The sequence below is a fragment of the Asterias amurensis genome, chromosome 14, assembly GCF_032118995.1.
Source record: "Asterias amurensis chromosome 14, ASM3211899v1".
In the NCBI taxonomy this organism is placed as follows: domain Eukaryota; kingdom Metazoa; phylum Echinodermata; class Asteroidea; order Forcipulatida; family Asteriidae; genus Asterias; species Asterias amurensis.
In genome coordinates, this window is record NC_092661.1 from 12,864,315 (window position 1) to 12,886,133 (window position 21,819).

Here is a 21,819-nt window from a genome sequence, read left to right on the forward strand (position 1 = left end):
GTGTAGGATCGTTATCTGTGCAGGAGATGGGAACTGACCAGTGGATCTTGGCTAATATGAAACGCACTGGGTTCTACCGAACTAACTACGATGAAGCCAATTGGGACTTACTCATAAAACAGCTGAGGGAAGACCATACGGTGTGTTTGCCAGTCTGTCCATTAAAGCCTTTGGACACTTTCGGTACAGAAAAAAAACTTAAAAGTTCACAGATTTACAAATAACTTACAGGGTTTACAGAAGGTAATGGTGAAAGAATTCTCTTGAAATATTATTCCATGAAATGCTTTACTTTTTGAGAAAACATTAAAACAATATCAATTCTCGATAACGAGAATTACTGATTTATTTTAAACACATGTCATGACACGGGTGGGTTTTCCCGTTATTTTCTCCCGACTCCGATGACCGATTGAGCCTAAATTTCCACATGTTTGTTATTTTATATATCAGTTGTCATACACGAAGTGTGAGCCTTGGACAATACTGTTAACCGAAAGTGTCCAATGGCTTTAATGTGTTTGGTTTATCATGTTTGTGTTATGCAAGTTTGCCCAAAACAAGGCTAAAAGCCACTCTAGGTTAAGGGCTACAAGGAAGAAAATATAGAAATGCAGAAACTCAGTGGAGCTGGAGGTAGGAATTGATATTCCTTTAATAAAATATGGCAGATCATAGGATGAAGGGAAACATGCTCCAGGCAAGGAGTTCCAAAGAGATGCAGTAAGAGGGGAAAAGCTACTGAAGTAGTGTTATTTAGTGGTTTTTAATGCATGACAAAGCGAATTAAATTCAAGGATTCCACACGAGAGTTACACTTACGGAAGGTCTAGTAATTTCCTCCAAACGACCTATCTCGAGAAAAAGCTCAGTATTAACCGGGAAAAAAACTAGTGCCAATCCGTACCTGCAAAAACTTTATTGTGTAAAAAAATGTTGTGCGAATAATTCGCTCCAACAAGAAACACATTCACACAAAATCTTTAAAATAAACCAAAAGCTTAGCAAAAAGTAATTTTTTAAAGTATTCATATGCTAAATGTAGGTAGCACACCAAAGCAATTTCAGCCATTTTTAAAATCTTAAAGATTGCTTGTTACTCTGTTCTTCCTCAAAAGAAAAATCTGCGATTTCTCTATGGCCACATATATTTCTCATGACATACTCTGTGTGCCCGATTCCATGCTTGTACCACCAAATGCACATTTTCCCAAATATTTCCTCTATCTGAACAACTATGAATTAAAATATTGTATTATTATTTTTTTTTTAACAGGTGATCAGTGCTTCCAATCGGGCCATGTTGATCGATGACGCATTCCACCTTGCCACTGCAGGTCGACTGAGTATCACTGTGGCTCTTAACCTTACCACGTACCTCCACAAAGAACGAGAATATGTACCCTGGAAAGTAACGCTGCAACTCATGGGTTATGTTGCACGGATGTTGAGCTTCACTTCTTCCTATGGAAACCTGAAGGTATAATTGAAGACCAATCGTTCAAACCATCTTCAAACTAAGGACATCTCTTTTTCTTCCTGCGGTCTTCTTTTTTGTAGCGATCAATATGTTTAATAGTCTTCATTGGAGACGTTCATTTTGTTGAAGTAGTCGCCGATGTCGCAACACGAACGACTGGAGAAGAGGTATCTGTGTATCTACACAAACATCCAATTTATAGACTTGCCCAGTCCCTCCGTTGTTGTGCCCTCTCCAAAAGACTAATAACAAAAACAACGTTGCAAGCGAAGTCAAGTGCGGAGAACGTCCCCGATCTGTCAAAACACCCGGGGCCTTTTTTTTATTAAATCCTTTGTATCAACCAAAAAGTAGACACCATAACAAATAACCCCACCCGGATAGCCTCAACTCCTCAGCGGACAGCTTTTTGTCCCGGGAGGTCATCTCAAGTCGACATCACGTTTCCTTCATTTTTAACAACTTCTTTTCTTGATTGTAGAAATATATTGAACAACAGTTACTGCCTGTGTATAGAGATATCGGCTGGAATCACACCGATTCGCATGGTGCAAGGTAAGACCAAACATCTGAAATGATAACTATTATTTGTGTTGTACACATTCTTGAGAAGAAGTATTCTACTGCTTTTTTTTCTCTGTCTCTGTCAAACAAACAAAACATCAAAAACAAGATTTGTAATGAAATGTTTTGTTTATTTCTTTATGTCAGGTTATTGCAGGGAGAAGTCTTAAAGGCTCTCTGTAGTTATGGAAACGAAGACTGCATCTCTAAAGCCAATAGTCTCTTCAAGAATCACGTAGAACATGGAAAAAGGTTATTATTAATGTACACACATTATTATCATCACGTTGATAGAATATATCTGCTTTACTGTTTCAAAGAAGTTCTGCGCTTGATATAAAGATGTATTCACATGGAAATATGTTTTACGTTCGTAGAATACCGCCCGATTTGAAGCCGTGTGTGTACCAGGTCGGTGTGGCAAACGGCAATAGTTCAACCAGGGAGTACGCCTGGGAACAATACCGCTCAGGTACAACCGGTGAAAACCTACTCTGGCTGGCCTCGCTCGCCGGGACCACAGAACCATGGCTACTCTGCAGGTATTTCACCCAAGTTATTTCTCCTTTAAGCTTGGCTTGATTTCACAACCGTTCTGATACCGCTTTCCACACAAAAATAAACACTCTAAAAGCTTTAAGTATTTTCACATGATTCTTTTTATTATGTCACTCTCTTGATCCTTGTTACATACTATATGGCAAAACTTATGGAAGTGCTTAGTTTTTGAAATCTTTTCACCAATGATATTAGACAAATTCATACAAATTCAAGATTTCATCAGGAAACTCACTTATAACGGTGTTTTTTTTGTTAAAGGAAGAATCATCTATTATGTAGGCTAAGTCCATGCCAATTGAATTGATTCAATTGACCCTCAGTGACAATTTTAATGTATTATGATGAACCGTAGAGGTCGCCCTACGAGTAATTTACTTTATGATTTTTTATTTCAATTTTCGATGACCTAAAATCAATTTTCCGTGTCCTTTAATATTAAATACAATTATTATATCAACTTGATTATGTTTTTAAAGCTGTTTTAAGGTATTGCTCTTCAATTGTACTCTAGTTCATGATTGTTTCTACAAGAAGTCTGTTATTACACGTGCATGTACAATATAGCTCCCTCTATCGTCTTTATACTAGGCAATTCTTGTTACAACTCAAAAGAAACATATTACTGTTAATTTAGTTCTTTTAGCCAATACTTGTTTTTTTTTCAAGTTAGAGTCTGCATTGCTTAAATGTTTGGTAATTTGTTGCAAGTAAACGTTTTTTTGTCAGCGAGTTCCTAAAATGAACTTTCATTTAATTTAGCAAACTATACCCCCCAAACGCGTATGGTTGTTTTCCAAATTACCTTTTTTCTTTGTCTGAACAGACTCTACATTATTTGGTTTCCATTGCCTTCCTGTCATAAAAGTATCGTGTATACAATCCCAAAGTTTGAATCCAAATTTGTTCTGTTCCACGGCTAAAATGAAGATTTTCATCTGAAGCATACAATATCCCTTCCCACTGCCCATTCGCGAACGGGTTGACTGGTGTGGTGTGTCTGTTTCCCCGTTGCTTTCGGTTGTTGCTGTATGCCCCCACGTGCTGGTCCCCTTTAGTATCTAGCCCCCAAAATCCTTCCTATCACCCCCCCTACAGCAGAAACCTGGATCCAATGAACACTAGGGCGACGAGTACCAGCACAATGGCAGCCAGTACAGACATGATCTTCCTGTAGAGTACGCACTGCTCATGGGCTGTCTTCAGCTCGTCTCTGGACACTACGCCGTTCATGGTGTCCTTGAATTGGTACTCCTGGGTCACCTTGATCTGTAAAATGGAAATATTTTTGAGAAAATAGAATTAGCTGTTGTAAACTGCTGACGAAACAAAAGGACCTTTTATATACATATAAAACAAACACGCAGAGTGTCTTCCTCGGAGCCTTCGAGAAAGACTCTGTTAGGGTCGAAACATTTTTGTTTTTGTATGGAATTTCGTTATTATCAGTGAAATAATATATTTATTTTAATCACTGAATGAAAGTGAACTTCATCATTTATCCTTGCCGTAAGGTATTTTCGTACAAAAAAACACATTACAAAAAGCACCAGACTGTTTCAACCTTCAATTCTGTTATATTATTAAATTTCCCCGTAAAATACTTGGCTTCTGCCCTAGTTTAGTCCAATTCAAGCTTTCTCCATCTTTGTTTAACGCCGAATCATTAAAAACAAATCCCTCCAGTTTTCATTGTGGTCAAGTATCAAATATAATCGCTGAAATTAGATGGAAAGTGACAAACATCTTTAAATCACCGTATACGTGGAGAATTAATTCGACTTTTAAACAAACAAGGTGTGTTTGGGACATGAAATGAAATGTTGGTACTTAGCCCAGAATTCTTTAAAAGGTTGCCTCTTTGGTCGTCTGTATTTGTATTTTAAGGTAACATTCTGTAATCACCTGTCTAGACTTGAGCAGAGCGATCTCAGTGGTCTGAAGCCTGTTGCCCAAAGCCTGCTTCTCCTTCACCAGGAGCTCCATCTTACGTCTCTCTCCTTGCAGCATCTTGTTGAACGCCACCTTCTGCTTGTTGTACTTCAGGTCCAGCATGTCCTCCAGGTCTTTGTATCTCCTGTCGAAAGCCGCTTGCTGCTCGGCACACTTGGTGTTGTAGGTGTCCCCCTGTGTCTTATAATCGGCGTCGAACATCGCCTGCTGTGCCGTCAGTTTGTCGTTCATGGCATCCAGTTGCTCCTGGCTCTTGGCGGTGAAGGTTGCCTCCTGCTCGGCAAGCTTGCTCTGGTATGAAGCCTCCTGTTCCCGGAGCCTTAACTCAACAAATTGATCCCCGTACCTAGCCTCCATTCTATCCTGACACTTGACCTTGGCTTCTTGTTCGGCCAACCTCTGGCTGAACCAAGCTTCTTGCTTTTTGTTCGTTGACTTAAAGGTGGCTTCCAGTTTGTCATACCTTGCGTTAAATGTTGCCTGCTGTTCAGCTCGCTTGACGTCGTAGTCTTTCTTGAGGGCAACCTCCTTCAGCAGAGACCCCTTCAGCTTTTCTGCCAACGTGGTGTTGAGATCCACTTGCTTGTTCATGTTAACTTGGGCGTTCTTCAACTGCTTAGATGTCTTCTCTGCCTTCTCGCTCAGAGCTCTGTAAGTCTTCTGTAGATTCTCAAGATTCTTCTCCAGCCTGATTTTCTCTTCGTCCATGACCTTGAGATGGGCCTTGTGCTCGGCAGACATCGCGCTGAACTTAGCCTCGTGTGATTGGTTCATCTTCATCGCGGCCTCGGCAGCTGATTGGGACCCTTCTTTGAGTGCCTCGTAGTGATTGGTCAGGGTCAAGATGTGCTGCTTGGCATCGTGCAGCTGCCTGCGACAGTTGCCATGCAGATACCCCGGTCTGAAGGGGGTTAGTTTCTCCAGGACGAAAGTGCGGATGCGGCTTTCTTCTTTGGGAGACATTGTCTTTGCGAATGTGGTGTCAATTGAACGATTATGTTTGCTGCATAAAATAATTAAAAGTAAAGAAAGAGCCAGTGAGTGACCATATAGACTTCCCCTGCCCCGTTCAGAATATTTTTAATGTTTTTAATATTTTTAATGTTACCTGAAATTCCGTGACCGGATATCATGACCGGTACTCGGTCCAAATCAAAACTCATCTTGTAGTTATCGTTATGAAAGCTTTTTTCAAAGTTTAATCGTGCCGAAGAGCTTACCCTTGGTTTTTCTTCATTTGCTCGGTTGCCATTTCGTCTACTTGTACTTCTTTCTCCAGCTCAAAATTGGACGAAAAGTAACCAATTGCTACCATCAAAGACACAATCATTACTATTTGCTTTGTTTACTGTGTTTGAGAGTTGACTAATGACGATGAATCTAGCTGGAGTATAATATCCAGCTTTTCCCTTACCCTAAAGTCCGATGTTACGGACATTTGTAGACACGTCCGTCTTGACAAAAAACTCTCGCTTTATTTGATGCAGTTGTTGTTGTGTGAATTCTGTGAATGGATCTTTTCCGCGTTTTTTTAACGCGCGCGTTTGAAGATGCGCTCACGACAAGGCGCGAAATTGAAATTTTCCAATTTAAGGTCGCGCGTCACATGGCGTTGGATGCGTGCGCATCTGCTATACCCCCAAAGTGTTCTCTACCTTTCTTAATCCAAATTTCATCGTTCATTTGACTTCAGCTGTCAGTTTAGAAAATACCTTAGTTTGAAGACTATGTTAAAGGAAAGTCCACATGGATGACGCGTCCTGCTTCGACCCGTGTAGGCTGATAGTGTGAAACGATCGCACAATATAGATATATCAAAATCCACACGTGAAAACCCACAAGCTGAATCCCTTTCGAAAATTTACCAAATCACCCAACATGAAATCGTTCTTTTGACAGCAACTTTAAATTTAGAAACATTTGTTGCAGAATGTATCTAAAAGTTAACATCAAGCAAAAAGAACAACTTATGGATGCAATGCATGAATAAAAAAACTGACTACAGAGCTACGATGAGAAAGAGGTTGTAATGTTAATCCCAACACCGCACCAACAAGACTAAACAAAATATGCTTCAATCTGCACTGTAGTATCTAGTAAAGATAAATGATAGGCAGAAGTTGCGACAAAAAATCCTGTTAAGAAATACGTTTTTAAGACAAACAACATTTTTATAAATTTTCCAGATTCATGGAGCGATCCCTGGATCCCAGTCTGGTGCCCGTAGTCGATACTGTGGAAGTCTTCAAGCACGTAGTCAATAATCCAATCGGCGGATACCTCGCCTGGAACTTCTTCCGTCAACACTGGGACATCTTTGTAGAGAGGTATGAACAAGATCCACTGCTGATCAAACACCAGAGCTTGAATCCGTTTCTCTTATTAACTGCTAGGCCACGACACGAAACTATGCTGTGAAAGCAGGGCCCAGGCTAGCCCTATATAGGACTCTTTCTCTGTACACAGGAACTGTAGTACAAAACGAAAGTGTAAGGCCGCCAGGGCTAGGCCCAGGCCTACAGCATGCCAATAGTGTAAATGTATTTTCATGTGGTAAAGTGTAATTTCTTGTGTGGTTCGTCTTGATACAGGTACAGCGGTGGAATCTTCTTGATGAACGGTTTGATTGACACAGTCACCAAGTGGTTCAGCACGGACTTCCATCTGAAAGAGGTCAGGAACTCCCCATACATACTCTATGGAATATCTTAGATAGTGTTCAATCATGAAATAGTTTTAGATAGAGATATCCACAACACAAACCTGTGCAAATTTCTTTTTAAAATCGGGTAGCGTTTATGAGATAATTGTTGCTGAAAATCTGGAGCGGTTTGTCCAAGCAGGAAGACAAATCTACACAATCTGAGAAACGTTACTGTCAATAACGCTTCTCCAGTTCAAAATTTTGGGATAGAAAGTGGTACCTTTTTTTCATAACCGCAGTGCTTCGAAATGAAAAGTTCCTCACCATGCATTTAAGCCAAATCTGCTGTACTTTCTTACCTAACTTTTTATTGCCATTAATTGACAGAGTCGTTACTAAGCGTAGGGCCTACCCGTATTTCTCTTTGCAGTACCTTTTAACTTGTTTTATAATGTGCGTTATTGTACTTTTTAACTACTCGGGAAATGAAATATAAGTTTTCTCGGTCAATTTTGGCAAATGAGCAGCCAATTTCATGTTCATGCGTTCGAATCAAAGCTGTTTTGCCTCTCCAGTTGTTACTGCGTTTCAAATTCAGAATTCGGCTATTCAATTTCGTTTTGCGTCTAGTCAAACTCCTTTAGCACTATGTTCAATTTAGCGTATCGTCATTCTTTTTCGTGAAGCACACGCCTCAAGGAGCGTCTGCGAATTTGAATGCCGCTTTGATGAATTGTTAAATTGAATTATGATTGTGTTAAATCGAATGACGCAACAGTACATTTTTGACTAAGCATAACACGAAGGCGAACTACCCTTTTCAGTATAGCATTCGATTTCGCGCGAAATAGAATAGCTTGGTGGTTAAATTGGCTGCTCATTTGTCGAAATGACCGAGAAAATCTATATTTAAAAAATTCAATCAATATACTCTTTAAATTAATAATGTGTACCTTTGTTTGATTCGACTTACGATTATACAGCTGCGTGAGTTCATTGCCGGTAATGAGCTCTCCCTGATCGGAAAAGCAGGGATGAAGAACTTCCGCCAGGCTGAGGAGACTACGGCAGTCAACGTCCACTGGATGGAGACTAACTACGAGGACATCAAACAGTGGCTAGAAGAGGCTGTTTCCGGTGACTGATGCATTATGGGTAAAACAAACAGAGCCCGCCAATGCATTGTGGGAGCTTAAATATATTATACATATATATATTTTATAGATTTGTTTTTACGAAATTAATGTCATGGTTGTTTAATTTTTGGTTACTGATTTTGTTGTTCATTTGTGATAAGATAAAGTTATTGTTAATGTTGCACATCATTTTGCAATGTTAGTTGTAAATAACAAGTATGATTTGTGAATGATGCGAGAAGACCAAGACAAGGTCAGGCTGACTTTGGTTCATGGTTTAAAACAATATATGGATTATTCCAAGCGCTTTAAAGGAGCGAGGTTGTAATAGAACTGACTGAAGGAGCGAGGTTGTGGAACGGCGTGAAAGAGCGAAGTTAAAGACAGATTGAAGGAACGAGGTTGTAGAGCAGCTTGAAGGAGCGAGGTTGTAGAACAGTTTGACGATTCAAGATCAACTTGCCTGATGATCAAAATAAGAAGTAGACTAGTCGGATATGTTTTTTTTATGTTTATGAGTTTAAGAACCATTGTCTTGGAACGAAATGATTGTTTTGACGTAGCAACCACAGTGAAAGAATGCTAACACAGTTCGGAAAACGATATCATCCCAAGGACACTGTCGTCCAACGATATCTTAGGTTTCCTGTACGATTGAATGATAGTTACTGCTTTATTGTTGATTTTTATGATCGCCAAAAAGCAAGACTACACTAAAATTAATACTTGTTGGGTGTCTCCACACACTTCTATGGACATGTACGACGTCGTGTCAATACGGACATTATGCAGTGACGTCATGACGCCGCCATCTTGGATATAAAACAAACATGAAACAGTGGTATAACGCCATCGCACATTGTACGCGCGGCGCACACGAACCAATAACCATCATTCGAACTCTAAATGAGGGAGCCCTCAAATGACGTCATTTGACGTCTGTTCAAAAAAAATTCTCAAACTGAATCGTAGTATAACATTCCCGAAATGGGGCAGATGGTGTCTCCCAAAAGTTCCCATATACTTTAAATGCTATTTTCCTCTTGTACCGAACTAGGTTCACCTCATAAAATCCTTGTAAAAGTATTTCCTGAGAATAAACACATTGAAGACGTAATAGGGGCAGGGGTACACCATGCCCGATATAGAGAACCGATGTGCTTTTAGCTGGAGTGGAATTTATTTGGAGTGGAATTTAGTTGAGTTCACCTGTGACGACTTGAGTGAATTACAAAATGGACATTGTGTGAAGAAACATGAAATACTCAAAATATGGACAAAGTTCAACGAGCGTTAAACAGTCTTGGCTTCCTGCACGGTACATGTTTTAGACTGATCTCAGCTGACCAGATTTTGCACTCTCTTAAACATTTTTATTTATTGAGTATTAAAAAGTTTTCCCAGATTGGTATTATGTTTTAAATTGTAAGTACATGTAGTATACGATTTTTACACTTGCCAGTTTGTGAAAATGTTAATATAAAAACAAATTGTCAATTTTATATTAAAGTAAAATTAAATAAATATATGTTATTGTAACCGTTCTTATTATACATTATAACCTTCAACGATGTGTAGACATATAAGTAGACATTTTGTTGTAACTTTTGACGTTTGTGGGTGTAGGTAAACTTGTTGCAAGTTGTTGACGAAATGTTTTGAACAACACGAAATGTTGGATACTAGCTGGCGTTATTTTATGTATTGGTAGCTTCATATGTTACTTTTATTGTTGGTTATAATCAAGTAATACACGAGAAGGGATACTAACTTGGTAAGTTTTAAAGTAGTTTGAGTTGAACAAAGAAACATTGACTGGAGCAGGACTCGAACCACCGACCTCCAGTCTACCACATGAGCTATCCAACCATATGTTGACAGTCTCCATAATTGATTCTAATCGGAACAAAAACTTTCTGCATTCCCATAAATGAATCACGACATACAGCCATTCTTTCATAAGTGACAACATTTGTGAGGGCAACATAAATTATTCGTGTTTTGTCAGACTGTCGTGGTCATCTTTGAGGTTTCCAAGCAAAGCTGTGGCTAATTTTGTAGCTTTGGAAAATAATCAGTTTTGAATCGATTCAAGAACATGGCTTGATTGAGTCTTAGAATCTTTGTGATCGATCAGTATTTCTATAATTATTGTGTTAATGTTTAAACTACAAAATGTGTATAAATGTTGCATATAGTAACCATGTATTATATATAGATTAGTTTTTCTATATTATACTATAACATTGTTTAACTGGACATAGACAATCGGAATGAGCTTTAAAAAAAAAAGGATTTCGAACGATAGAGGGCGCTCTTAATTAGCGTTTTCGGATCTATTTTAATGGTGGAGGTATCTAATTTCGGAATGGATTTTGACGATTGGCAACATGAAAGATGTCAGGTAGGTAAAACCATCTCAAATCTTAAGTAAAGAAAGATTTCTAGTTTATTTTATAAAGCAATGATCGTTTCAGGGGTCGTAGGACTTGAGGAAATGATTAATCTCTCTTCGAAATGACTTCAGGTTTCTCAGATCACTCAAATTCCGGGTCTCCTTGACCCAGATCCCAGGTCCCAGGTTGTCTGACCCATAACCGGGTCAGCCTGACCCTAAAAGCGGTTAAAACAGGGACTTTAACGCGAATTATATATCCGGGTTAATTTGAGTGATTCTCCTGCTGCACCAAGCCAAAAGTTGATGTAAATAATTGTTGATATTTAATTGATAGTATTGTTTGTTGCGAGACCAAAACGTTTTGGAGTACTTAGTTTTAATTTGGTTTGCTTTATTCGACGAGGAGCTGGGGAATAATCTAAAAGCTGGGTATAAGATCTAATGGGGGACTTTAGAATGCTAGGTGGCAGCAGACTTACCAGGTAAATTCCCAATGTTTACGTAGTTTTGAGCCTGCGCACATTACCGAGAACAATGGATTTTACCTGGTAAGTCTGCTGCCACCAAGCGTCCCAAAAGTCGACGATTGTTTGAAAATAAAACACTTCAAACCCTCGTCACTTATTAAACCTAAATTACAAAGTTATGAAAGGTGTAATGTCCATGAGGAGTTCCCCATGTTATAATTAATCCTCCTGTTATAATTAAAGAAAATAGTTGTAATATGGTTTATCAATGCATTTTTTATGTTGTGGCGTTTTGTAAGTGTAATTGCCAGAGGTGGAGTAGATGACGCTGAATTTAGATCAGAAAAAATGGTAGGCCCGGTTTGTTTGTGTTCGGTGTGGTGTGGGGGGGGGGGGTGCCAAATTCAAGGAAGTGTTCATTTAATTGATCAATCCTACTCTATCCACCATTTTGGTTACCGCTGTGACTGTTGGCTGCAGCGGTCGTGTTGAAGAACATGTCCTTTTTAAGGTATTCAGACTAAATGGCTCTTCCGCAGCCATTTTTGGGTTCTACCATAGGCCTACGTCTTTGAAAAGTAACTTTTGTGTGTGGCACCCTTCTGACACCCGGGTGTTATCAGTGTTATGAGATACACACTCAAAATGCACCATTCTATTATAAAAACTAGACCTTGCCAAACCACTCGTCATTCACCACACTACAGGCCTACGTAAACTGTGTTTCTTTCCTCATGTTTTAGCAGGTGGTACGCCACACGTGCACTAAACTAGTAAAAGAACTGAAACTCACTTTGTAAAATTACATTTTTTACGCATAATGTGAACACAAACGTAGTGATATAATTGAAAGTTTCTAACAGTTTAAATCAGGTATTCTCCTTCACATCAAGCATCCCACTATCATTTAAGGAGATGACTTCTGGAGTTTTTGTGTCAATGCTTTGTTTTCTAACCAACAACACTCCGTATGTGCTTCATTGTAATTTGAAAGAGCCACTTCACACTTTGTAATTTGATAACGTTAAATATAATGTGTACACAAATAAATAGAAATAAAAGTGTTGAACAGTCATTTGTGGGTCACGTTGTTTCCTTAAAACGATAGACGTTTGAGCCCAATGGAGAATGCTTTAGGTTATAACAAAAGCTATACTCGGTGGTTACAACCTTATCATAACATAGGATTTGGTTCTCATAAACGAGATAGGTCTTAGGGAGCAAGTTAAAGGCACTGAACACTATTGGTAATTGCCCAAAATAATTGTTAGTATAAAACCTTATTTGGAAGCGAGTAATGTAGAGCTGTTGATAGTAAAAATAAAAATAATAAAAAACTCTGGAGTAACGTAGTTTTCGAGAAATAACACATTTTCCATTAAAATATTTGAATTTGAATAGGAGACCTCAGAATTAGATTTTGAGGTCCCGAAATTATCATCTAAAAGCACACAACTTCGTGTGACAATGGTGTTTTGCCTCCGTTATTATCTCGCAACTTCGATGACCAAATGAGTTCAAATTTACACAGGTTTGTTATTTTGTGCATAATATGTTGAGATACACCAAGTGAGAAGACAGGTCTTTCACAATTACCAAAGGTGTCTATATTGTCTTTAACTGTTGACACAGCAAGGCGTAGTTAAAGCGAAAAGTACCTTGTTTTTTGGAATCGTTAAATTGTTTTAATCCTAATAACCCACCTGGTGGTAGTGTTTGGGGATATGTCCAAGCATGCAGGAAGAATAATTCACAATAGGAATACAGAATCTCAGAAACGTATCTGACAGATCGTTTCTCATATTCAAATCTTATTAGCTTAAAATTTGTATAGAAGAGTTTGCGGTAACACCATGTAATAACAATCTCTAAATGAGTTGGGGTGGTTCTGAAAAGAACCGTTGGGTTAACTCGACGTTTCGATCAGTATGCTCTGATCGTCTTCTGGAGAATGCTGGACTCTGATGCTGCATGCTGCTTAAGTACTAGGCGGTGGATCAGCGGTGATGCATGAAGGCGGGAAAGGTAGGCGGGAAGTGAACTCGATGATGCGTGGTGAAACCTGTTGTGGAGCCTTGGGGGTTGTGTGGGGGGTGTGTGCTCACTGGACCAATGGATCTTCTATATCCACGGTCACCCCCTAGGCCCCAACTATTAGACTGCTTTGGGTCATCTATACCCTCAGTCACCTAGGCCCCACACCCTCACTGTCCCCTGTGCTTGTTCCTACTGACACGGTTCAGTGAGCACACACCCCCCACACAACCCCCAAGGCTCCACAACAGGTTTCACCACGCATCATCGAGTTCACTTCCCGCCTACCTTTCCCGCCTTCATGCATCACCGCTGATCCACCGCCTAGTACTTAAGCAGCATGCAGCATCAGAGTCCAGCATTCTCCAGAAGACGATCAGAGCATACTGATCGAAACGTCGAGTTAACCCAACGGTTCTTTTCAGAACCACCCCAACTCATTTAGAGTATGTTATTACATGGTGTTACCGCAAACTCTTCTATATCTTATCTCCACCATGCAAAGTTTCAAATCCTACTTAAAATTTGTAATTTGTTTTCCATACTACCAAATGACTTGGCTCTATAATATCAAAAGCTGATGTGATTAACGTATACCCGTCCTTTTAACTATGCTTGTTTCTATAGCAAACGAGTTAAACAGTTTCAAATTGAGGCATAGAACAAGATCAACAATTCCGCACTGACAAGAGTTTCGAAGAAAACAAAAAAAGCTATACACGCCATTGTTTCGCTGACCGAGGGGTAAAATAAATCGGCCCAATATAGAACAGGAAATGTATTCTGAATCCCTGGGGTACCTTTTACAGGTGCAATGAAATTGAATACAGGAGGGAACAGGTGATGGGCACAAGGCCAAAGACAATTGACGAACAGTAGGGGCATCCATACAGTGTGGGGTTAGGTTTAAATGATATATGGTAACCTTTACCGTCATAGTTGTTTGAGGATTGTTTTTTTATTAATAACTATAAATCAGAACAATTTTGCCTTGATAATTTTGGGTTAAAGGTGATAAACACGATATTGAGTTGGGGTGGTTCTGAAAAGAACCGTTGGTTTCAACTCGACGTTTCGATCAGTATGCTCTGATCGTCTTCTTTCTCCAGAAGACGATCAGAGCATACTGATCGAGTTGAAACCAACGGTTCTTTTCAGAACCACCCCAACTCAATAGAGATAGTCATTACATGGTGTTACCGCAAACCTTTCTATAACGTTGAATTTATAACTCTAATAACTATTGGGTAAAAGTTGAGCTGGATCCGGGTCGTGTGGGGCCTGACCATCTGGGTCAGTATGGCCTGAAATCTGTGTCACATTGACCCCAAAATGGGTCAACATTATACACATAATCAAAAGGAACTCCCTTGCTTAACCATGCATTCCCGGAAATGGGTCAGATTGGTTTTTAGCAGAACAATCTGTTTTGATCAGAATATCTACACCATGGGGATTCGTAATATGCGGGTTCGATCGAGAGGTTTGACAACTGAAATTGTAAGCCTGGCTGGGGGAAAAACTTTGATTACTGATAGCATATCAATTAATCGGAAGGTCCATGAAATAAAACTCTATGCTCAAGCCTTCCTGGAACAGCGAACTCCAAATGGAAAAAGCTAGTCCAAAGTCAGCCCCTCGGCTGCTGGCAAGCGAGAAACAAAATTGATCCTCCGATAACAACACAGAGACGGACTAACTTTCTCCAATGAAATGACTTGAATGCTGTTCTAAAACATCTCTTTGAAAACAAATATGTCAGTTATTTGAGGCACAGTGCACGAGAACAAGGCATGTTTAGAAACAACCGCTTTAGTTTATAAACACCCAGTGTTATTTATTACGCCCTATGCTGTCCGATCGTGCGCAAACTCAGGTGACTTTTTGCACTGAAGGATCCTCTGCTCGTGACATGAATCTTGACAGGAGCAAGACGAAGCATCGAAGCTTGTTTTTCCTACGCTCAGCTCTTAACCATGGAAGTAGGTTTAAAACTCGCCCCTGGAGAGTTTAATAGCTGTCGTACGATATTTACAACCAACGGTGACCGAGTGAAACCCCATGAATTCTGGGCCAGACAGCTTCACGGGGCCCACGTTTACAGCGGCAATAATTATTGCAAGTGACACCTCGCAGCGTGACCAGCGGAGACCTACCGCCGTAGATCTAGGCGTACGCTCGGACTCCACCAGTCGGGGTAAAAAGGGCTTAAGTACGGGGAGTGGTTTGCTGGTTCAGGGGCTTGATCATACTCCAGGTCCAAACGGTGAGTGAGTGTAGTATAGACTCAATTAGAGAGCTATTATGTAAATACAATTATAAACGATGTAGAACTACATGTTTAATATGGGTTATGGTTCAGTCATGGGGCCTATTTTGTATTTCTACTCCATGACAGGAAAATTTCAGAAAATTTGGGCAAGCGAGAAGGTGGAATTCTATTCGACTGCGCAACTTCTGGCAAGTAAGCTTAAGAGTACACCATAAATGGTATTAAAGTTATGGAAAGGTTTGCGGTAACACCATGTAATGACTATCTCTCAATGAGTTGGGGTGGTTCTGAAAAGAACAGGTGGTTTCAACTCGACGTTCCGATCAGTATGATCTGATCGTCTCCTGGAGAAAGCGTTTTAAAGTGTTTTGTTTTGTGGACAATAATAACGTCCATATGGTAGAATTAATGACCGATACATTCTATACTTAGTAGGGTAAAGGCCTACCATAATTGATAAATTAATTTATCCAAATGGCCACATTGTTCCTCATGCAAAATATTAACAAGTTTCTGCTCTAACTTCTTTCAGTGAACTACACGGTACGTGATACGTTTCGTAGATACACTGACCTATATTCAGCCATATTATTCGTAATAAAGGCTGCATTGGTATTTTATTGTGTATCAGTTAAGTCTTACTAAAGATAGACAGATAATGAAAGACAACAGTAACACTTAAAACTTCAAAATAAATTATACCCCAACTGACGAAGAAGGATAGAAAATTTAAATGTTTGAAACCATTTCGGTCAAAGGAACCTTTAAGTTTAACCGTGCGTGTCCCATACTGCGATTACAGATTTCACGTCACGCTGATCTAATTTCTGCTAAGGCGTCCCGTGGGGGTAATTACCCCAACGGGACGCCATAATAGAGGGGAATGTGGCTATGGCTGCTGGCTTTGCGTTTCAGTCGTAGCCAATTGTATACCGTTTCAGTTATGGCCTTGTTTTGACATTCTCTTTTGATGCAGCATTTGGTTTGATACCGGGATCCGATCGACATGGGGAGTTGTGTGGTGGGCAGACGAGCTATAGTCGTCTTGGCTATTGCGATATTGGTCGTCATATCCGTGATTGGGCTACTACTTGGACTGCTACCACAACATGAGAGGTAAGTCTTGTACCCTGTATGGTTGGGTGAAGCTATTTGTATGAACAACAGTGACCTGTTTGCTATTCAACCTCGGTTTCGAAAAATTCTACATACAGTAAACACTAAAGCACGGTTCATACTTCCTGCGAATGCGAATGCGAAGCGAATTTGACGTAAACTTGATGTCATAACCCTCCTTTCGCAGCGATATTCGCAAATGAGTTGAGCAAAGTTGCCCGCTGCGAACTATTCGTTGCTAATTTGTGACGTCAACATTCGCTTCGCATTCGCATTCGCAGGAAGTATGAACCGGGCTTAAATCTTTACTGACATTAGTTATCTGTAATTGGTATTACGTTGTTGTTCGTGTATGTCCTGGATGGATTGAACCAGATAAAAAACTGCCAGAATGGGATGCAAACCCTTTACCTCTGGATTAAAGTGTTGGCACTCTACGAACGGAGGTATCTATCCCAATGTCGGAATCTCCCTATTTTTTTCAATATCTTTGTGATTTGGTAGAGCACCGCATAATTATTCGGAGGTCGGAGGTTCATATCCCGTTCTATAGTACTTTTCTCTGTTCAACCGAAAATCGGATTATAGTTTACCCATCAGCCAGTTTTCCTCAGTGTTTATCACTTTGGGTGCGTCCGATTAGCTTCCCCGTGTCGACCCCGTGGTGCTCGCTCGGGTGAGCTCCTGAAAAGAGCTAAACGAACGATCACTCACCGCTGTCGTGGTGACGTCATGCACCTGAGGCCAGACCCTAAGTGACCCGCTCCACAAGCAGGGCACTTGGGGCTGACCCGGACGAGCCCCTGGTTTGACGTCCAAGCTGTTCGACCTAGGAAAGCTAATCGAACGCACCATTTATAATTTGTTGGTTGTCAACGACTGTTACAATCTTTGTTTTGCTATGATTTTCTCCAGAAATACAGTCAAAGCAAGATCGGAGGTTTTAAATCCATGGGAGACCACCCGCCTTCCACTGACTCTCTCCCCGGTCTCTTACAACCTCCTGGTCAGGACAGACTTGACCAATTTCGTCTTCAGTGGTTCCGTGGCGATCCTGTTCGAATGTCTGGAGCCTACGGATCTCATTCTGATCCACGCAAATAACCTGACCATCGGTGAAGAGCGAACAAAACTGAAGCGTGATGGAGCCGGAACGGCACCGGAACTACTGAAGGAACCCTGGATTTACGAAGAGAATCAATTCATAGTGATTGAGCTGGACGGACTTCTAAAGAAAGGGGAAAAGTATAAATTGTCTTTAGAGTTCCGGGGACCACTTCTGGATGAAATCAAAGGATATTACAGGATGTCTTATACAACGAAAGCTGGAGAGAAAAGGTGAGCTATTATGCGAGTTTTAGAAAGTTATTTTCCAATTCAGGTTTGTGTTTGTTGTTTGTTTAGATGATCTTCCCTTTACTGGAAATCGGCAAACTCCAACAAGGGGATATAAACGCCAATCTGGCAACAGCAAATCTCTCTCATATATACAAACATTTGTGCGTGTATGACTACGAAATGCACTATACGATCAATTTATATTCAGGAACTAGACAAGAGTAGTCATTTTAGTCATTGTGAAACTGGCAGTTAGCTTGGGGATTCGAACCCACAACCTTGAAATTGATAGTGCTTCATTCGTAGCCATTTCGGTGACTACCAAACAACCTTTGTCTTTCGTAAGTTTTGTTTGGTTCATAACTTGTCTACCCTAGTTTTTGTTTTCTTATTTTGTTCGTTTTGGTAAAAATAATGTCCAGTTCTTTTGAAAATAGGTTTATTGCCAGCACATTGTTTGCCCCGGTCGGTGCCCGTAAAGCCTTTCCGTGTTTCGACGAGCCGGCCATGAAAGCAACATTCACCATCACCCTGGAGCACCAACCCGAGTACCACGCCCTCGCCAATGCGCCGAAAAGAACAAAAATCAAGACTCTTCGTGACGGGTGGATCAGAACCAAGTTTGAAGAATCTGTTAAAATGTCGACCTATCTCGTGTGTTACGTCATCAGTGATTTCAATGCCAAGTTTAAAACCACGGCAAACGGTGTCACGGTAAGAAAGCTTTAAACTATCATTTATTTTCATATTTTTTTAATATTTTATTTTCATATTGTACTATATTATTTTCCTTTTTTCATGTTTGTGATAGTGTGCAGTTAATATTGGTTGCCTGTATAGGCTATATACCGGTATAAGGGTGGCATTTTGAATGATTGTCAATGAATTCATTTATTTTCTTCCTGCTGCCTCACAACTTCTTGTGGCCTTCTTCCCAAATGATCCGTGTATATACCAAGAACAGGTTATAGAGTAAATGCAATTTCCATGAAATAGGACATCATATTATGTAAAACTCTCTCCGAAATATTATTGAAATAAAAATTATAGCTTATGGTTTTACTTCGGTAGTGACCTTGAACAAGTTGTTTAATTTCTATTCGAAAGCCTTCGTGACTGAGCATCTTGTGAAATTGTTTAATTAATTAAAGCACCCCGTTAATTAGAAATCAATAAAAGTATGTCACCAAATTTGAATATCGCTTCAAGGTGAGTTGTTGAGATGCAACTTTCTGTTGTGTCCGCTCTAGCCAAGTTGGTGGATTTGACGTTCTTGATAAACAAAATGACATGACAGTCTTTGATCTTTTCTAAAAAGACATATAAAAAACTTTTATTTTCACAATCAGGTAACGTGTGTTGTCTTTCAGCAGTACGTAGACAATAACCAATCTTTGACTATACCTTCAACTTGACTTAGACTCAAATTTAACTTTTAAACTTAACTAGAAAAAATTTCCGCAAATTGAAATTCTTGGAACTGCTACTTTTCTACGATGAAAGTCACTGTCTTGTCACACTTGAAAACATGTTGCTGTCCTCCCAAAATTACTAAATCTCAGTTATTGAAATTGAACCCTTTTCTAATGTTTTATTATTTTGGGTGGTTCTTTTTGTTCCAAATTTTCCCAAAGGGGTAATTTGTCCCTGAAGACAACATTTTGACCAGATGTTGTGAACCAGAGCGTAGGAGTAAACAAATTTGTGGAGCAATGGTTCGGAAGAGTCGGTTCAAGAAAGGTTACGGTCTGGAGATTGTCTCAATAGATTGCCAAGACTCTTGACATGGAATGAACTCCTCATTGTGCCGAAACGGTTTTGTGTCGAAACGGTTTTGTGCCGAAACGGTTTTGTGCCGAAACGGTTTTGTGCCGAAACGGTTTTGTGCCGAAACGGTTTTGTGCCGAAACGGTTTTGTGCCGAAACGGTTTTGTGCCGAAACGGTTTTGTGCCGAAACGGTTTTGTGCCGAAACCGAAACGGTTTTGTGCCGAAACCGAAACGGTTTTGTACCGAAACCGAAACGGTTTTGTTTTTAAGTAAGTTGAAACTTGGCACGGTGTGCATGAGTACATTAAACTAGGGGAAGTTTGCGGTGGCACCAATTGTAAATCTCCTTTTGAGTCGTGTTGGTCCCACAGAACCGTTGGTTGACACCTCAGCGTAGAAATTGGTGTGTTTTTAAGTAGGTTGAAAGTTTGCATGGTGGGACTATATTAAAATAGGTGAAGTTTGCGGTAGCCCCAATTGTAAATTTTTTTTTTAGTAGAGTGTTGGTTTTGAAAAAGCCTGTGGTTGACAACTGACCGTAGAAACGGCTGTGTTTTAAGGTAGGATTTATAACTTTGCATGGTTGGAGTACAGTGTATAGGTGAGGTATGCGATAGCACCATTCGCATATTAACCTTAGTTTGAGTAGTATTGGTTCTGAGAAGAACCGGTAGTTGACAACTCAGCTCTGATCGCCGGCATACTCTAATATTGTGTTTTTCTCTCGTGCCGGTTCTTCAGTTCGGTGTTTGGGCCCAGGCGGATTTCATCAATCAAACAGACTACGCATTGGAGAAGGGAGTCGCCATACTGGATTACTTCGATGGTTTATACGGGGAAGAAGTCAGGTACCCAATGGCCAAAATTGGTAAATAAAGCATTGTTTCTTACATGTATCTGGCGATACTGTTTTAGGTGCATACGCGTTGTTTTTATTTAACATTAAATCAGCCATATCAAGTCATCTTTAACCAGGCCAAATAGCAGCGTGTCATAGGTATAAATGAATTGTAGACGAATACATGCCGAGGGGCTCGATTTCTCAAAGGGCTTTACCAACTGCAAATCACGCTTGACTGCTACGCACGCTTGATCGGCCCAGGGACTGATTTCACAAAGAGCTAATACTGATCTAAAGCGTATATCAATCTTATTTGCTTAGCAAAGCGTAATGTAACAATACAAATCGCTATATTGATATTGGCAACTCAATTTTAAGATGAATTTCTGCTTTATGAAAACGACACCAGGCATTCGAAATTCCAGACTTCGCTGTGCAGGGCGCGACTTTCTTAGCTTCATTTTGTTTTAATCTGAAACAAAACCTCTCAATTTTCAACGTCTTCAAACAAATAGGATATTGCCAATAGGGTGCACTCTACAACGTACGTTAGACGGTACGAGTTGACTTACGAGATGACTGGGGTACGAGTTGACTGGGGTACGAGTTGACCTGTTGGGAGGAAATCGAATCACATGGTACCCGAGTCAACTTATACCCAAGTCAACTCGTACCCAGTCAACTCGTACCCAAGTGAAATACAATTGCTAACTTCATCTGTCCGTACCGGGATACCCTTTCTCTGTACATTCGTTTACGTTTGTGTTCCCATTTGACTAAAACAAAAATAACAAGAAATCAGTTCAGTTCACCTCTTTATAGTTTTCAATTCAACCGATTGGTTTTATTCAATTTGTTGTGTCCTGCAGACATGATAGCCCTGCCGGACTTCACTGCTGGTGCTATGGAAAACTGGGGTCTGATCACATACCGTGATACCCGGATCCTGTACGAGGAAGGTGTGTCGTCAGAGACTCAGAAGCAGCGAGTTTGCACCCTTGTGGCCCACGAGTTATCTCATCAGGTTGGTACCACTATAAACACCTCCGGATCAGAATTTACCTGGATACGGTTCCGTTGGGCCAGAATTGACCCGGATTTGGTTACCGTTGGGCCGTTGACTCATTATAGGTCAGCAGGGACTATGAACAGGAAACAGTTTTAAAATAACAATGAAATGGGTCAAACTGACGCCGAATCTTAGTTATATTTAATATTTCAAAAAAAAACACTTTCTTGGGCCAGCCTG

General features: G+C 40.1%; 3 protein-coding genes across 3 annotated transcripts in view; 2 read left to right on the top strand and 1 right to left on the bottom strand.

Annotated features, from left to right (window-relative positions):
- LOC139946732 (aminopeptidase N-like) overlaps positions 1-12,264 on the top strand; it is a 43,629-nt gene extending 31,365 nt beyond the window's left edge. Inside the window, exons 11-18 of the mRNA XM_071944396.1 lie at positions 7-140; positions 1,277-1,480; positions 1,962-2,035; positions 2,192-2,296; positions 2,422-2,586; positions 6,742-6,882; positions 7,147-7,228; positions 8,183-12,264. Of these exons, the coding sequence (XP_071800497.1) occupies positions 7-140; positions 1,277-1,480; positions 1,962-2,035; positions 2,192-2,296; positions 2,422-2,586; positions 6,742-6,882; positions 7,147-7,228; positions 8,183-8,344 (1,067 nt within the window). The 3' untranslated portion in view covers positions 8,345-12,264. The remainder of the gene's footprint in view (positions 1-6; positions 141-1,276; positions 1,481-1,961; positions 2,036-2,191; positions 2,297-2,421; positions 2,587-6,741; positions 6,883-7,146; positions 7,229-8,182) is intronic.
- On the bottom strand, positions 2,697-6,038 carry LOC139946734 (uncharacterized). Its single transcript, XM_071944398.1, has 3 exons — positions 5,776-6,038; positions 4,508-5,558; positions 2,697-3,871 (listed from the first exon to the last, which is right to left on the bottom strand). Exons 1-3 carry the CDS (start codon positions 5,883-5,885, stop codon positions 3,695-3,697), a joined length of 1,338 nt encoding a protein of 445 aa, XP_071800499.1. The 5' UTR covers positions 5,886-6,038; the 3' UTR covers positions 2,697-3,694.
- Positions 12,265-15,139: 2,875 nt separating the features above from the next.
- LOC139946715 (uncharacterized) overlaps positions 15,140-21,819 on the top strand; it is a 28,233-nt gene continuing 21,553 nt past the window's right edge. The window contains exons 1-6 of the mRNA XM_071944367.1: positions 15,140-15,500; positions 16,483-16,622; positions 17,538-17,960; positions 18,398-18,674; positions 20,471-20,597; positions 21,440-21,594. Coding sequence (XP_071800468.1) covers positions 16,513-16,622; positions 17,538-17,960; positions 18,398-18,674; positions 20,471-20,597; positions 21,440-21,594 — 1,092 coding nt within the window. The 5' untranslated portion in view covers positions 15,140-15,500; positions 16,483-16,512. The remainder of the gene's footprint in view (positions 15,501-16,482; positions 16,623-17,537; positions 17,961-18,397; positions 18,675-20,470; positions 20,598-21,439; positions 21,595-21,819) is intronic.

Excerpts from the sequence above, each read along its gene's own strand:
- LOC139946734 (XM_071944398.1), bottom strand. The coding sequence starts at position 5,885 with ATGATTGTGTCTTTGATGGTAGCAATTGGTTACTTTTCGTCCAATTTT. Across the intron at positions 5,559-5,775 it reads CAAATGAAGAAAAACCAAGG|CAAACATAATCGTTCAATTG; the intron begins GTAAGCTCTTCG and ends TATTTTATGCAG. Across the intron at positions 3,872-4,507 it reads CTCTGCTCAAGTCTAGACAG|ATCAAGGTGACCCAGGAGTA; the intron begins GTGATTACAGAA and ends TCCATTTTACAG.